Here is a 16,380-nt window from a genome sequence, read left to right as displayed (position 1 = left end):
TCATAGCTACACACTGAGCAATTTATTGAAACAAGACAATATGCTTAATATACGCAAAAAATAATTCTAACCAAATTGAGGTGAACATGTTGGTTTGGCTCTCGGCAAGCCTTCCAGTTTTTTTTCATGTTGCCCTTTTGCTAAAATTAATTGCCCACCCCTGCTTTAGCGGTACTTCTTTGCATGATATCTTGCACACAAAAGCGCAGCTTTTCAATTTGGGGGATTTTATTATGAAATTTAATGTCTGCTATGCAGGCTCTTTATGTATTGTATTAAAAGTCAAACAAGTTAAAATGAATAAATAAATAACGATGAGGCAACGTGTTGTTGCAGTATGTGAATTTGCATTTTGCAGTAGATCTGCACTTACATAACCGCCAGGTAGGTTATCATGGTTGTTGCGACTTTCACTCCCGCCCCCTCGTCCCCTCCTCGTCTTCTCTTCTCCTCCTCCTCCAAACTCCCACCCACCCGAATCCAATCACACCCTCCCCCATCTCAAGTACAATTACGTGATGGCTGACGTTTGAGCATGCGGAGGAGGAAGCAGCAGCACTAGTTTGGCCGGAGGAGGACGACTCAACATTAGCTTCTCAATTGAAGGCGACCATCGAAGGCAGCGGACCGGGGCGCCGCCGTGCACAAGCCGAGCCCATTGTCTCCTGCGTCGGCCCGAACCAACCAGCCAGCTCACCACGGAGTCCAAAGTGCTAGGCGGCATTATTGGGGAAAGAAAACTCGGGGGGCAGAAAAGACGAAGAAGGGACTATGCGCCACGGCCAAGTTTGAATATGAGCAAGGAGCGTGGCGTTTTGTTGCAATCGGCGAGCAACTATTGATGCTTGTGACGCGACGGTTGCCAACGGCAGCAGCAGCAGCAGCGGCGGCGGCGGCAGCAGCAGCAGTAGAATTCGCGCGGACTTCTTTTGTTCGTGAGCAGCATATTCTGGTGGCCACGTTTGTGTTGCTACCTTGCTAACAACAACAACAAACACTCAACAAAGTCTCTGTCCGACACGCACACGCGCGCAAAAAGATGAATTTCCAATCTAGCGCCCCTGTGTCTGGTATCTCGCCGCAGTCCCAGCCAACTATGTCCACCCCGGGCACCGTCCCGGCCCCGGTGCCCCAGTCCATCCCGTCGCAGTTCGGATCCGGCTCTTCTGCGAGCTCTGGTGCCGGCCAGTTCGGCTCGGGTACGGTGTCCGGCCAAGCGGCGCAGTCCGGGCCCGCCGGCTCACAGTTCGTGTTGTCCAACTCGGCCGCCATCCGGGCGGAGATCCACCGTTTCGAGTCGGTTCACCCGAACATCTACGCCATCTACGACCTGATCGAACGCATCGACGACCTGGCCCTGCAGAACCAGATCCGAGAGCACGTGATCTCCATCGAAGGTGAGTGCGCTACTTTCACTTCTGGGGGTGGAGGTGGCTTAAAGCCTCATTCATTCAAGGGAGGCAACAAACATTGGGCCCACGACCGCAGTGTTTCCGAACCTGTACTGATCCAAGGTGCATATTTTACATCGGAAAACATCTCACGTCACACTCCTCAACAAAAATGACACAAAAAGTCGACATGCATGATAATTACAGTATCTAACCTCTTCGATATACTTGAAAATCATTTGTTTGTTCTGTCTGTCACTGAATGTCACTGGCATAGATAGACATCATTTGTATTTATTACTGTAAATACACATTTGGATCAATTAAATAAAATTGGACAATTTTACACAGTACACCCACTCAGGATCACTGCTCTACAATGTCAACAATAACACTTTTGAGGTACAGGTAGTGGATATGATTCCTTGCGCTCCTTGTGTTTTGCAACAATCCCATTTAAATAGCAGTGCACTCACAAATGCCTTTAAAATCTATCGGGAGAGATGTTGTTTTAACACAAATATACATCTGGGATTTTCACGTCTTTTAAGATCCACAAATATATGTGGGATTTTCACGCTTTTTACATTTTGTGTGTGTATTTACCATGAATTATCATTAGTAAATATTCACTTTGGCTTGTGAAATGTTGAATGTATGTGTTTCTGGATCACTGGCGCGCACATTTATATTTGAGATAAACATCATACGCGGAAACACAGACGTTCACCTGTGCAATAGCCTCTTCCGTCCACAAGTAGCCTCTTTTCGGAATGTAGGAACGAGCCATCTGTAATTTTTTGTTTAAAAACTGGAAATTGAAAAACAGAAATGAGCCTTTATCTTGTCATCTATTATTTATTTGTTTATTTAACTCAAGTCGGGGAAACAAAGTACGATCGTAACTGGTTTGACACTAAAGAAGTTCTTCTGCTCCTGCGTCTTCTGCTACATCGCTGCAGCGGACAAAGTTGAATGGAGACAGCAACAATGTCTCCATGTGCATGGAGAAGGGATAGCCTTTAAATGTGTAAACGGGCTTTGTGTGAATACCGTTTTGTGAAACTACATGACGTTGGTTTAAAAAATAAATGCACATGGCCGCTGATGGACAAAGCCACATTCAACATTTCACAAGCAGAAGTGAACATTTACGAATGATAATTCATGGGGAATGCACTCACAACTTTAAAAAACACTTGAAAATCGCGCATTTTGTTGACCTGAAAAAAAGTGTAAATAGCAAATAGATCTATGGATCTGAAAAACATATTTGGGTTAATAATTTTGAAGCAAATCACTCCTCATTTAAACGAGCCTTTAAAATACACCCCTGCTGTTTCACTGCAAATCTTCCGTACAGTTTAGCATCCATCAATCCACACTTACTTTCTGATTTGAACGCTTGTCAGAGAAGTTGGCTGCCATGTGAAAAAGTGCATGTCACGTGAAACTAATGGCGTGCTAACACACTGATGGGCCAAGCTCGGGGAGAAGCATTAATGGAGCGAGTTATGTCATTGGGATGATTTATCTTGCTTATCAGACGTGGGGGATCGGGAGGGGGCACTTCCGATATTTGAGTGCATTGACGGATGATCACGTCAATTTATATTGCATGAAATATATCAATTGTTTTCGGTTCGGACCAAAATTAGAAGATTGCCGGTTTGACAGAAGTAAGCATTACATGACGAAATCTCTTCTCGATCAAAACAGGTGCCTTAAACAGGGAACGTGCATCCCGATTTTTGAACATCTAAAACAATTAAAAAAAAAGCGAGACACCCCACGTGAGGAAAATGGACATGTGTGTGCTTACTGCTCTTAAAGTGTATGGTGCTCAAGCTGACCAACACAGCACATCACTCGACAATAATATCTCCACCTATAAATAATAAGTCTACGCCCCCAAACCAGATGTCTGACAATTGTATAATTAAATCGTCCATGGAAATCATACAGGTTGAACATTGCAGATTGTTGGTCCCAAAAGGGTATCAAGGAGACAAAAAAAAATCCCCCTTAACACAGCCCACACCACAGGAAAATCACTGACAAATCTTTCAGAGACTTCCAATAATCAGTCTTTTGCTGACTTTCATTGGAATGCTCAAATTTGTCTCGATTATTGGTGTATGCGTGTGTCTGTACAGTACTAATGTGAAATGCTTTTCGAGGAAATACTACTTGCGGAAGCAGGTGCCCTGAGTAAAGACTGTAAAAGCATTGATTGGTTTTACGGCTCACTCCAAGAAACATTTTCGGAAATAGACGGGTCACAAAACATTTACTCCTTTGTGTAATTTGACACTTGATGGCTGGGCAGGCACTCCAGAGACTCAACCATTTGTACAGCAAGCAATTAAAATGACACATTCCCATGATATGTCCCCTTTTAAAGATGCCAAAAAGTTTCTGTATCATTAATTGCACAGCAAAGCAAGTTAAAAAAAAACAAAGGTTGGCTGTTTGCAAGGATCGTTTGGGTCATTCATCTCACTGGAAATGAAATTCAAAAAGGGCACACTGTCATCTTTTTTGACAAGCCCTTTGTCTTTTAGTGAGTTGAGTGAACAATCATCATAGTTTTAAGGATTCCCATGGCACCGATGACTACATTTTTTACACAGAAACAAGGGGAAGTTGTACAGTGTCAACAGCGACATTTTCACTAACAGCAATATGGCTGTTTATCGGACATGTATTTCATCCATGTAGCCATCGGATTTCGGACAAGATTCCTTATTGTTGAAGCAGTATTTCCTCAACTTGTAAATCCAATTGAGAAATTGCCTTTTTTCCCCCTCTCTCTCTAAGTGGCCCAAAATGACTGAAATTGGGGTTTCAATTTTATGGCGTCCAAGGCTGTGTTCAGATTAAGTCATTAAATTAATTGATGCATTTTAGTTTTTTATTCGTAGTTCATTTATTTTAAATATCGAATTTTCTCGTGTAAAATCCACATTTTGTGTTATTAAAGCCGAATGTACTACACTTTTCAGTAAGTGTGTGGATCCATGACCGCGACAAAAGTTTGCAATGTCATACGTCAACAGTAGTGTATACATAGTTGCATGAACAAGGTTATCATTCTGGAAAATTAATAAAAAACCTAAAATTACAATTTAAACAAGATTTTTGTGAACGAAATAAAATAAAATCAAGATAAAAAAATGCTTTTAAGAGAATCACAAACTAAAACTAACTGTAATTATTACAAGACAATACAATACATGCTGATTTATATAGCGCTTTCACAACAGCGGCAGCTGTAACAAAGCGCTTTACAAAACAGTTAACATAAAGTAAAATAATAAACACAACACATAACATAAAACACGTACAGTCATGCAGTTCTAACCACTTTTCCATCACACGCTTTGTTATTTGAAGCAGTTTGGGATGAAAGAGGAGAGAATCAAAGTGTCCTTTAACCAGTGGATCAGAGACGTCATGCTCAAAATGTGCACACGTCGGCTACAAGCTAAGTCTGTCAATCAATATCATTCATACGCTTTCAGGGTTCATTTTAAATGTACAATATTCATTTTACTATTGCTGTTCGATCCTACAGAATAAACAACAACAAACAGTCATTTGATAATTGAACTTGACTTTATTACGAATCACAGAGTGACATTTGTTGTTGCCTTGCACCTAACGAATACTCCATATATTAAAAAAAAACCCATCAAACTAATATCAACTAAACTAAAATCAAAACTGCGGCTGGCTCACTAGTGTGGCTAAACGGTGTGGAAATGCTAAGTCACTAATCATTGCTTTTATAAGGGTGAATAAAAACCTGCTCCTAGTAGTAATGCTAACTGCATTAAAAAAACAAATGAATGCCAAACGTAATGAAAAACTAAGTAAAATTACAAATATTAAACTATTATAAAGAATACTGTAGTACTAGTAATAATGATATGTTGTAGTCTAAGCTACTTTAAATACTGTCATCGTTTTGACATATAGTGCAATGCACACATTAATCATAAATGTACACCAACAGAGAAATAGCCTGCCTTGGTGATGCTCAAGAAAATAATTTGAAGCATTTTGGGTCCTGTTCTAAGTTTTGATAACCCTGTCGTGAAATCTGAAAATACAGTGACATATGCTACAGTTTACAGTGGAATTGTGAACCAAATTGCCCAGCTTTGCTATTTTGTTTGTGTTAAAATACGACTGTGCACTCCTGACAAGACAGCATGCCGATAGCAAAGACTCATGGGATGTGTTAAATGCCGGCAATAATTACTTCATGTGTCTTAAAGAAAATGCTGGCTTGGCGTTTACTTTATCTTGGTAGGACATTAGCCTTGTGATTGACAGGCGATCATTCCACAGCCTACCCCATCTCAAACGTGTTAGACAATTTAATCACGGTGAGGTTCCTGCTAGCTGTTATATTTCACATATGCTGTGCCCTAATTAGTTTTCATGTGCATCATCCACTTGAGACAAATAAACCTCATCAAATAGATGCATCCCTTTGAAAATTGTTTGAAACTAAATATCTAAGTTGGGAGATGCTTTTGTTCATACATGGCTATGCTAAGGCCTCATGAACTCTGTTGCTAACCAAAAGAGCAGCACCAAAGCAGCCTCTCAGATTATGTAACTGAAGTGTGGAGACACACTACAAGCGTGGAGTTTCAAGTTTTGTTGCAACAGACAGAATAGCCTCCACGGTATTACAAATAGTTATGTGAGGACACTGTATTTTTCAGCCATCTTAACAATGTTGTGTGTCCATACATAGTTTTGTCAACTCTGCCTGGGTTCTTGCTGTTTGGGGCATTTCTCCATTGCAGTCCTTTTTATTATTGTTTTGAACTCCAGTTTTATTCAGTATGAATTGTATCATGCGGGGTTATGACTCTGCTGGAAATGCAATAATTGCATCTTTGTAAAGTTTTAAAGGATCCTCAGACCATTACTAGTATGTAAAATAGTGTTTCATAGAACTGCGGCAACACTAGATTCATTTTGTCTGGACTGCTGTTGCTGTTATGGCTTGAAGCAAACGGAAACAAAAGACTAAAAATGAGAATAAAAAATATTGCTACATGAATCGTAACTGCAGGGCGGCACGGTGGCCTACTGGTTAGCACGTCAACCTTACAGTGCTCAAGTCCTATGTGGAGTTTGCATGTTCTCCCCGTGTCTGCGTGGGTTTTCTCCGAGTACGCCGGTTTCCTCCCACATTCCAAAAAACATGGAAGGCAGGTTGATTTGGCACTCCAAATTGTCCCTATGTGTGATTGTGAGCGCAAATGGTTGTTCGTCTATGTGCGATTGGCCGGCAACCAGTTCAGAGTGTACCCCGCCGACTGCCCGAAGACGGCTGGGATAGGCTTCAGCACCCCCCGCGACCCTCGTGAGGATAAAGCGGATTAGAAGATGGTTGGATGGATGAATCTTAACTGCTGCAGTGTTTTAACTCTGCAACCAGTAACATTGCCGAATTACATCACTCTCATGCAGTGTCGACATCTAGTGATAGCAGAAGCACAACGGTCACGCTTGAAGCAACAACTGAATACTGAATTCTAAATCTACTTTTAAAAAAATCAATTCATGGACCTATTTAATTACAGCACATTTGCAATGGTCAAAAGCTGACTTCAACCAGTTCCTCACCTCCGTTGCCTATTAGGGATGTAACTATATTCAAACGTCACAATACAATATTTTCACAATATGAACCTCAGGTTACAATTATCACGATATTGAAGGGGAGTTGACGAAAAAAAACCCACTCACAATATTGTAGCAACCCCCCCCCCCCCCCACACACACATTGGCAAAAACCGTATTTTCACTCCCATTCGGCGCACCGTATGGTTGCGCGCAGTCTCATTAATGGGTGCTATTTCTGTATTTTACACATAGACAAAACGCACTGTATCATTGGGCGCAGTTTTAAAGTAGTAAAACATACGCCAGCTTAAACATACGGCATGCATGAGGGCACGCTAAAAACACGTTAGCTTGAAGCATACGGTAGCATGCCAAGACATACAGATACAAGCTAAAAACACGTTTTTAAAAAGGCAACAGAAGCAAAACTGAGTTCCGTTGTATTTTATTTAGCCATCGTACAATGTACTCACGTTTTTCGATCTATCATCACCCAGAAATCCATCAAAGTCCTCATCCTCTGTATCAGAATTGAACAATTGTACGGTAATCCATCAATGTTGGTACCTGCTTGGGGCGTCCCTTTAGCGTCCACCTACACGCCCAACCTCCACTCATTGGTGGATTTCTCCCCCGCATGCCTGTCCTCTCTTACGTCTGCCTTCTCTCTCTCTCTCTCTCTCTCTCTCTCTTTCTCTCTCTCTCCATATATGTATGTATACACGCCCACCCTTCACTGATTGGCCGACTTCTTTGCCGCATGCCTGTCCATAGTCGCTTCCGCCTTTTCTCTATATAAACACCGTGTCGGCTGTCAGGCAGGTTTTGGAACTCAGCGCATACACAATACGCTCCTCATCAAAAGGCGTCCTGTCCATTTTGGAGAAAATTTAAGACTTTTAATGGCGCCTTCTAGTCGTGAAAATACGGTATGCTTTTGTGTATAACAGCAGTGATAAGAAAAGTGCTCCTATTGGCCCAGCAACACATCGTATCATGGTCTGTGTTGTTCACAATGCTGCGTTCAGCTGGAAACACCAATAACACTTAATATTGAGGCACTTACTTGCTCATGCAGGCACGCGTTGTGAATCTAGTCAATTTGTGAAGGAACTCAAAAACGTTTTTCAGTCCCGTTCATCATGCAATTAGCATGGGTCTTAAACATAGGTGGCCAAAACACGCCAAATTCAAATTAAACTGCACTAATAAACAAACCACCAGTATTGTGGAACTGCACAAATGGAACATAACCTGGCCTATGTAACAGATATATTACAGATATATTGCATAGCGATTTTAATATTGTGACATAACGACGACAATATCGTGGCCATTTTAATATCACAATATTGCCGTTAACCTATCGTCTATGCTAGGAAAAATGGTTTATTGGTATTCCACACCATTCAGAGGCACACACGAACAGGATTAACTGGTAATTTTGTGCAACCTGCATTAGCTTAGCACAATTTTTTTTCCCCCCGCATCTACTGTAAATGAGATGGGCCTTGACTGTAACCTTGAGAGCTTTTCACCAACGTCAAAAAGCGTCTGACTTGCCTTCACCTGCACAAGAGAAACTGCACCAAATCTCTTTTCCCCTTCAGTCTCGCATCATTTCAGAGTCTGTTGCTAAGGAACCAACCAGTGGGTCATGCATTTAGTTGCAAACACAGAAGAAAGACTGAATAGAAATTGCAGCCTTTACCAAATGAATTCTTGTCTTACTAAGGTCTCCCTGCGGTTTTGTTTGTCAATAAGACCTTCAATTTATTTGGCGACGCAGTGTGAATAATCATTGTTCGTGTGCTGCATGCTTGTTGCATTTCCAATGGGTAGTACAGATCATGTAATGTCCTCCCTCGTTCTCTTTTTTCCTGGTATGTGACAAACCTCTTGCAAATTACACAAGCTCATATCATAATTCAGCATAATATGCAAGAATGACCAAGTCAGGGAGTGGACAAAATGGCAGCGCTAAACTACAGTGTGGGAGTACTAAGTGGTCCGAGATGATTCAGTGCTTTCACAGCTAATCAAAGTTGCTTGCATAAGTGGCCAAAAATGTAATCTGCATCGCTGCGAGCAAGAGTTCTAAAACGTCATGAATATCAAAATGTACTTAAATGATTTGTCCAAATCTGAGCTTTTCTTGCATCTTTATTAGCCTGACCTAAACGAGACCTGCACATGCGATCCCAAGTGTTCCACTTTGTCCGTATTTCATTATGGGTTGTTGCCATATGTTCCGGTATTACAGATGCGTCTAAAATGTTCTGCATTGAACATATTGCACATTAGTTTCATTTGGATTTTGAGATTAGCAAGTTTACCAAATAGGTATCGGGTGCTTGACCTTTACCTCCCATGGCTTGTGATTGGCTGACACAAAATTTGGACTCAACCAACCAAATCATCAATCATTTGTCGATTATGTCATCACAACTGCCTCGGTGTAAAAGTGTCTTCAGGCACATTTGACGGTGGTGCGGCCAGCTCGGGCAGCAGCTGTCAAGAGAGAAAATATGATAAACAGGACAAGTCCAGAAACCGGAGATGAATTAATACATTATCGCAAACGTCACACAAAAGGAGGGGCCTCTATGGTTTAAAGTGGGGGTCGGCAACCTGTGGCTCAAGAGCCGCATGCGCTAGTGGCTACCTGGAGCTTTTTCAAAAATGTTTCTGTTTCTGTAAGAGGACAAACATGACACAAACATTCTTAATGTTTTCCAATGCTGTAAAAAATTGTAGAATAAATCTCAAATTTAAACATTTCTGCCAACGAGGATTTGAGGCATAGCCTGCGACACACGTTTCTATTAGCATGGTGAGATGTCAGTCAGGTTGCTGTTGTAAAGAAAAGCAGCATTTCATGTACAATTCACCGAGGGTACTGGCAAAGAATGGGAATGCGGAGGGCCGAGAGAAGCATTTTAAAATGGTATATGTGAGCTTCGATAGTTAAGACTCTGCAAAAGTGCGTCCCATCCCATGCCTTGGTCATCTTCGCGGCTTTTATGGCTGTTGTTCATGATGGCATCCTTGGTGAGTGCGCGCGTATACGCGTGTGTGCGGTAACGGGTCGATCGGAGAGGTTGCTTAATCGAACAGTAGATCTTCAGTCTAAAAAGGTTGTGCACCGCTGCTCTCTAGATGCACTGCAGGAAACAAAAAAAACTTTTAACAATGAAGGCTCATTGTGTATTTGTAGCCAACTTAGTCATTTTGATAGTAGGCTATTATAGCTAAGATTAATACATACGGCATGTGTTCCTTCATTGTAAGGCTTTTCATTTTTTGCGGCTTCAGACATATTTCTTTTTTTTTTGTCCAATATGGCTCTTTCAACATTTTGGGTTGCCGCCCCCAGGTTGAAAGTATATTAATACATAGAATATTGTTGTATGCTATGATTTGGTTTGTCCACTACGGTACAAAATTTATATTATTACTTTTGAAATACACACAATTCATGTTCAAAATACATGTTATTTCCTATTTTAATAAACCACCCCCCATCTATTTATCTTTGATAAAGTATCATACAACCTATTCCTAAATAAGATATCCTTTATTTGTCCCACAATGGGGAAATTTACAATACTTCCATTAGAAATCTTTGTTACGATATCATTACCGTGAAGGTATTGAATTATCCTTACATGAATTTTAGGCCATATAACCGTCCATTACCGCCATATAGGCAAGTGTTAGTGACCGTGGAAGGTTGTGTTTATCCGCGCTACCGAACAAGCCACAGCTCATAGAATGTATGGCTCAAGTTAGCTTAGCAGTTAGCATTCGCTCAGTAGTTCCCAAGAATCTGGGAAAGCAGGGAGAATAGCTGACTATTCGATATAAGCCGATGTGTGACTGGCATCTCCTTCAGCTTTGAGGTCAGATTTTGCTTAAAGCCTTTTTCACACTGAGGCAGACACGATGATGTCAATAAGTGTCATCTTCCTGAAGGGCAAATGTATACCGTCCACCGCATATACTGCATTTAACGCGCACCACTAGTCGGCAAAGCATTTTTGTTGTTTCACCTCTCTAAAAATTTGCAACGTGACTGGAAATTGAAGAAGAGGTCCAGCTAATTGCAGGAGATTCAGAGTCAAAGCAACTGTTCTTTATGATCAGCTCATTCTACTCTATTAATATTCCACTAAAGAGGCTAATTGACTTGCTGATGTGCATCTTTGTGATGTAGCCTTGATGATGCAGCACAAAGGTGGATTTTTGTTCTTGTGAAGCTGTCGGCTCTGGAAGGCACATCTCCGGATGGGATGCTTTCATCCATTGCTTATATAACACCTTTCATTCTCCATATATTTAACATTCATTAGACGTTGACCCCCAGAACTCAGTTAACAGAGAAAACGTCAGTCATTTGTGACACTAAATAGTGGGCGCAGATCGCTAAAAGATAGCCAATGTGGTCAAATGTCCCTCAGCCCTAACGCCTATTTACTTGGTACTGATTGAAATAAATTGACTTTTGTTATAATGTGGACCGAGTGATATTTACTCAGGGGTAGTAGGTATAAGAAACACTGCAAAGTATACCCTGGAGCCTATCACAGAACAAGATTCAGTAAATATTAAATTAGAGGACCCTGAAAAATAGCTTCAATCCTGTCAGTAAATACAAATTACAGCAGAATCGGGAATGGACTGATCGTATCGGAGTGCCGACACCGGAGATTTTTGATGCAGTCCGATATGAGCCGATACCTGTTTTCTTTTTATTTTGGAGTGATATCTGACCGATATCTGATCAGTTTGGGACACCCATATTTAAAACCAGGTCTGACTTTTTGCAGACAGTTATAGTGTTTGTTAAAACTAATTCATTCATGCTATTATTCTCACACACATTTCTTCATAATGGTCTTTTTTTTATTTTGTTTGATGTAATCTTTGTAGTTTCTACTTGTTATTCTGGTCAGCACAAGCTTTGCTCTCTCAATTATCCCTTTGTATAACTAGCACATAAATTAAAGATGAAGAATTTCTTGATAATATGCATGACGTGGTTGCAATGTAGCTCTTCTCCTGCAGTTTACACCTCCAAAGTTGACCGTTAGCTTTCTTGGGAGCAGGTTCTGTTTTTCAGGGCGTTCTTCTTCTACCTTGAGTCGTGGCTGTTTTTTTTTACCTCCAAAGCTGGAAACTCCAAACAGCATAGAGCGATCCTATGTCAGTGCAAAGGGCTGTCACCTGAAAGCCCACTGATGCCTCCGAGCGATGCTTGGGATTGTAAAACATGACTAATACATCTTCTCAGTGACATGCTGTGTGCTCACAAAGCAAATAGGGAAGGCAAAAAAAAGGATTTTTAACTTGGGAGCTGTCTGCTGAAATCATGATGCCTCTGAATTTGCTATGCTAATTTATTACTCTAATGTTGTTTACGCATTTCTTTTCAAACAGTTGCCAAGATCATGTGAAGAATGTGTGATCTGCAAGTCACAAGCAATGATAATTAGCCGTGGGCTTTTTACTATCTTCATGGAGAAAATGAACACTTGATTAATTGATTGATATAATACAACACAATACATATTATTGATATAGATGTATCATATTTTCTTTGACTATATGTGAGAATCTCTTAATTCCTCAAAGTCAGTGTTGTGCTTCTATAGCTGATTTCATGTTGACTACCTCAGACAGCCCACTAGTAGTGTGCTCAATTCTGCAGCATTGACCGAATTCGCTCCAATCAATTCATCCATGAATAGTTGTTTTTTCATGTCCAGTGAATGTTGTAAATTCCTTTTTCCAGGCCAGTGTTTATACAGCAGAATGATACTTCGCACAGGATTTGTGCCATAGTTTGGCTGGAGTTCATCTTACCCATAAGGGACGGGACGTTGCATTCAGACAGCACTCTGACTCAGAAGCGCCTCTGCTGGTCAAAGCCAATTTAATCAAAGATCAATTCCACGCAATTTACCGAATTATTAATAATCAGTGAATCTATTAACTGTTGTTGTTTTATTCCTTTGAATGTTTTGAACTCCCACTTCCAGGCCAGTGCTGTATTGATAAAAATAATACTGCTCACAGGAGTTGGGCCGGAGCATGTATACTGCATTTCCTGAGCTGACGTTACAAATTACTTCTTCAGACAGCATACAAGGTCAGACGGTGTCAACAATTGCCTCAAAGTAACCTAATTCCTAATACCAATTAATGCTACAAATATAAAATGAACTGTCAAAATCTGAAAGAGAAATGTCAAAACACATCTCAATGAACTGTATTTTAGTGACACTGCATGTACAGGAAATGGCGCGGTTTATGACTTGTGTTCCAATGGCGGCAACATAATCCAAACAACGCGAATGTAGTCGGAAAGCCAAAATTTGAATATTTGTATGAAAACCCTTTCAAGCCATGAATGTATGACAGTTGGATGAAAACAGCACATCTGCTTGTGCCGCAGAACAGCATATTCCGAAATGGCGCATTGTGAATGCGCTTTGTAGCCCCAAAATGTCATAAATTCACTTGGTACCGTCGAAAATCCGAAGACCGCCCTGATTTGGATAATGTGTTTTTGGAATATTGCTGCTTTCTTTTGATGATCATTTTCTGCAAAACAGTAAGATGGCTAAAAATGGTGTGTATAACTGTCGTTACATTTTTGTAGCGTTACGAGGCTCTAATGTTCATGATGGCAGTTATGGGGGACATGCATTTTTAGTGAAAAACCCTTTTAAGGTTCGAGTTAAACTAGGCAGGAAGAGTGAAACACTTGTGTCTGTGTGTGTTTCGTCTTGGGGTTTTCAATTTGATTCGACAAGGCAAGTTTATTTTTGTCACTGCAAGCCATCTGCGTCAGGAAACTGGCAAGGAAAGTGTTCACAATGGCCCTCATTACATTTCAAAATGTATATCTAAGCCGATGATGGATTAGTGACAGCGTTTGTTTTTGAAAGGTCAGTCGATACCGCTGGCCGTCTCACCGTTATGATGCTGTTTTGGAAGCAGGTTTTTGTCTGAAATTAAGTCTCTCAGTTAGTATTATACAGGGATAGTGGGAGCTGATAACGCAAAATGCTGGGCCTTAGTTATTAAGATCCCAAATAGCGGCCTCTAAATTGTGTGGTCACTCACTCTAATGGATTGTGTGAGATGTTGACACTAGGTGTAAAAAAGGGTTTGTGCTTGAGGCAGCTCTGATGGTTTTCACAATTCAAAATGGAGTGGTGGGGGGCACTGCAAGTACAAAATCAAGTCTGACGTGATGAAACTAATCGAAAGACTTCAGCAGATGAGGCCACCACCGTTTTTCACAGTCGCTGAAATGACACAGATGCAAGAATACATACCGTAGTTAAAATGAATTTGGTTTTGCTGTAGGTGATATGACTTCCTCTGCTGGCCCGCATGCAAAATATCTGCACAGTTTATTATGTTTGTTTGGCAGGTGCAATCCTGTCTGTGAGCAACCAAGTTTCCGCCCATTTTTGCAAGCATTAACCTTTTTTGAAGACGGTTATTTAATCATTTAGAAAGCATGGGTTGACTGAGGCAGAGTGGCTTTCTACAGCAATTGCTTCTGCTTGATAATTTTTACTAGATTTCATCTTTTCTGCTGACATTTTAAAGAAATATATTGTCTTGGAAAAAAACCAAGTACCATTACTACCATTCTCAGTTGGTAGGTAGCATTTGCCTAGCAAGTCTTAATGGCCTGAGGCATTAACATTATTATTAATTTTGATGTGTTCATTCGTGGGTAGGTCAAATTAAATTTGTTCATTAGGAGTTGGCTATATTATTTACATATGCAATTTTTAAAATATGTAAATTAATTAAATTTGATAAATAGCATTCTATTACAGGCTTTTGCCTGGCTCAAATTGAGGCAGAAGTGGTACCATCCTGACCATACGCCATGACGTGCATGTATTCTGTAAATCGTACGGACTCGCTTTCTTTTATGGGGAACATACTTTAAGTCAAGAGTTCCAAAAACAACATGACGATCATCATGTTAAATCATTCGTTTATTAAAACTTGCATAGGAGAATGATGGACTCAAAGCTTGTGTGGTTGGGCCACTTTTGTCTGAGACACTCATAGAATATTTTGAAGCTGCCTTCAAGTGCTCTGTGGTCCATGTCCACCTTGGTTTGTTTGTTTACTTATTGAACATAAAAACATATACAGTAATAAATTGACAGAAAGTAAGGTAAGTAAAATACTGTAGTAAAAAGGAAAGGGAAATCGGTCATCATACAACACAATTATGTTCAAAGGAGTAGGAAGTGTTCCAATAGCATGCTGCAATGTCGTCCGTTAAAAAACAAAACAAAACAAAATAATTTAACTATATATCTAAAATATATTATTTGAAGTTTTGTAACTTTATTAGTTAAATACTACTGCCCTTATTATACTTCTCCTTCTCTTCTGCTGCTTTTTGAATAGCTGTCACCTCATGTCTTTTTAATGTGTCCCACCTGTAGTTGGTTGATGGCTGTTTCACAAGGGAAGCGGCGGTTGCCTGCTGTGTTTGGGCCAAGCGCTTTTGGCATAAATAACAGTCTTCTTCATGTCGTATGCCTGAGCCAGGTAAATATTTCTAGCCCCTGCTTGTCAAAGCCACTGGCTCATGTGTGTTGAAGACGATAAGCAAAGAGGAATCAAAAATAATGTTTCAATCGCATACACATTGACTTTGCTTTATGTTCCTAATTGGAAACAGATTGATGTAGCCTCGCCCCGCCGACTCGTCCTGTCCTACATTCCGACCCTCGGTATCACCAGTGTTTTGGACCAAATTTCCACGTTGTCACCACTGTCAATTATTATATTTTAACTCCCTGTTGCCTCAGTTTTTCTGCTCTGTTTCACCTGGACTTGTCGAGGTCACTTTTTAAAGAAAAGTGGCTGATTTTCCCTGCCATATCTGCAACGCTAAAAATCATAAACATTACTTTGACACGAAGGAAGCTCTTATTTTAAGGTACATGACATCCTTCGATGCACAAAAGCAGGCAATATTTCCCTATTTGTGAAATCTGCAAGGGAAAGTCAGCACGCCGACACCACCGACTAGTGAGGGAAAAACAGGATTCGATCTGTTACTTCTTCTGTAGTTGCTTCAAGACTTTCCTGTGCTTTGCTGTTGATATAGCGCCTCCATAGTGGCGCAACGCTGCCAATACAGTTAAAATACAAAGCTGAACACACAGTGACATCAATCAGCACAGTCTTGGTGTGGGCAACACAAAACTAGCTGGAGGTGGCCGCCACGCAATTTTGAACACAGTAAAAACCCTGAATTATGTTACATTGTTGAAATAGCTTACTG

The 16,380-nt window shown here is 40.6% G+C and overlaps 1 protein-coding gene across 1 annotated transcript in view; it reads left to right on the top strand.

Moving 5' to 3' along the window:
• The first annotated feature begins 532 nt into the window (after positions 1-532).
• Positions 533-16,380, top strand: part of agap3 (ArfGAP with GTPase domain, ankyrin repeat and PH domain 3) — a 170,497-nt gene continuing 154,649 nt past the window's right edge. The window contains exons 1-2 of the mRNA XM_052088386.1: positions 533-952; positions 1,085-1,397. Coding sequence (XP_051944346.1) covers positions 842-952; positions 1,085-1,397 — 424 coding nt within the window. The 5' untranslated portion in view covers positions 533-841. The remainder of the gene's footprint in view (positions 953-1,084; positions 1,398-16,380) is intronic.

This window comes from Hippocampus zosterae, chromosome 15 (assembly GCF_025434085.1).
Source record: "Hippocampus zosterae strain Florida chromosome 15, ASM2543408v3, whole genome shotgun sequence".
In the NCBI taxonomy this organism is placed as follows: domain Eukaryota; kingdom Metazoa; phylum Chordata; class Actinopteri; order Syngnathiformes; family Syngnathidae; genus Hippocampus; species Hippocampus zosterae.
The sequence above is the reverse complement of the archived record's forward strand: the minus strand, read 5'-3'. Positions and strand labels throughout refer to the sequence as shown.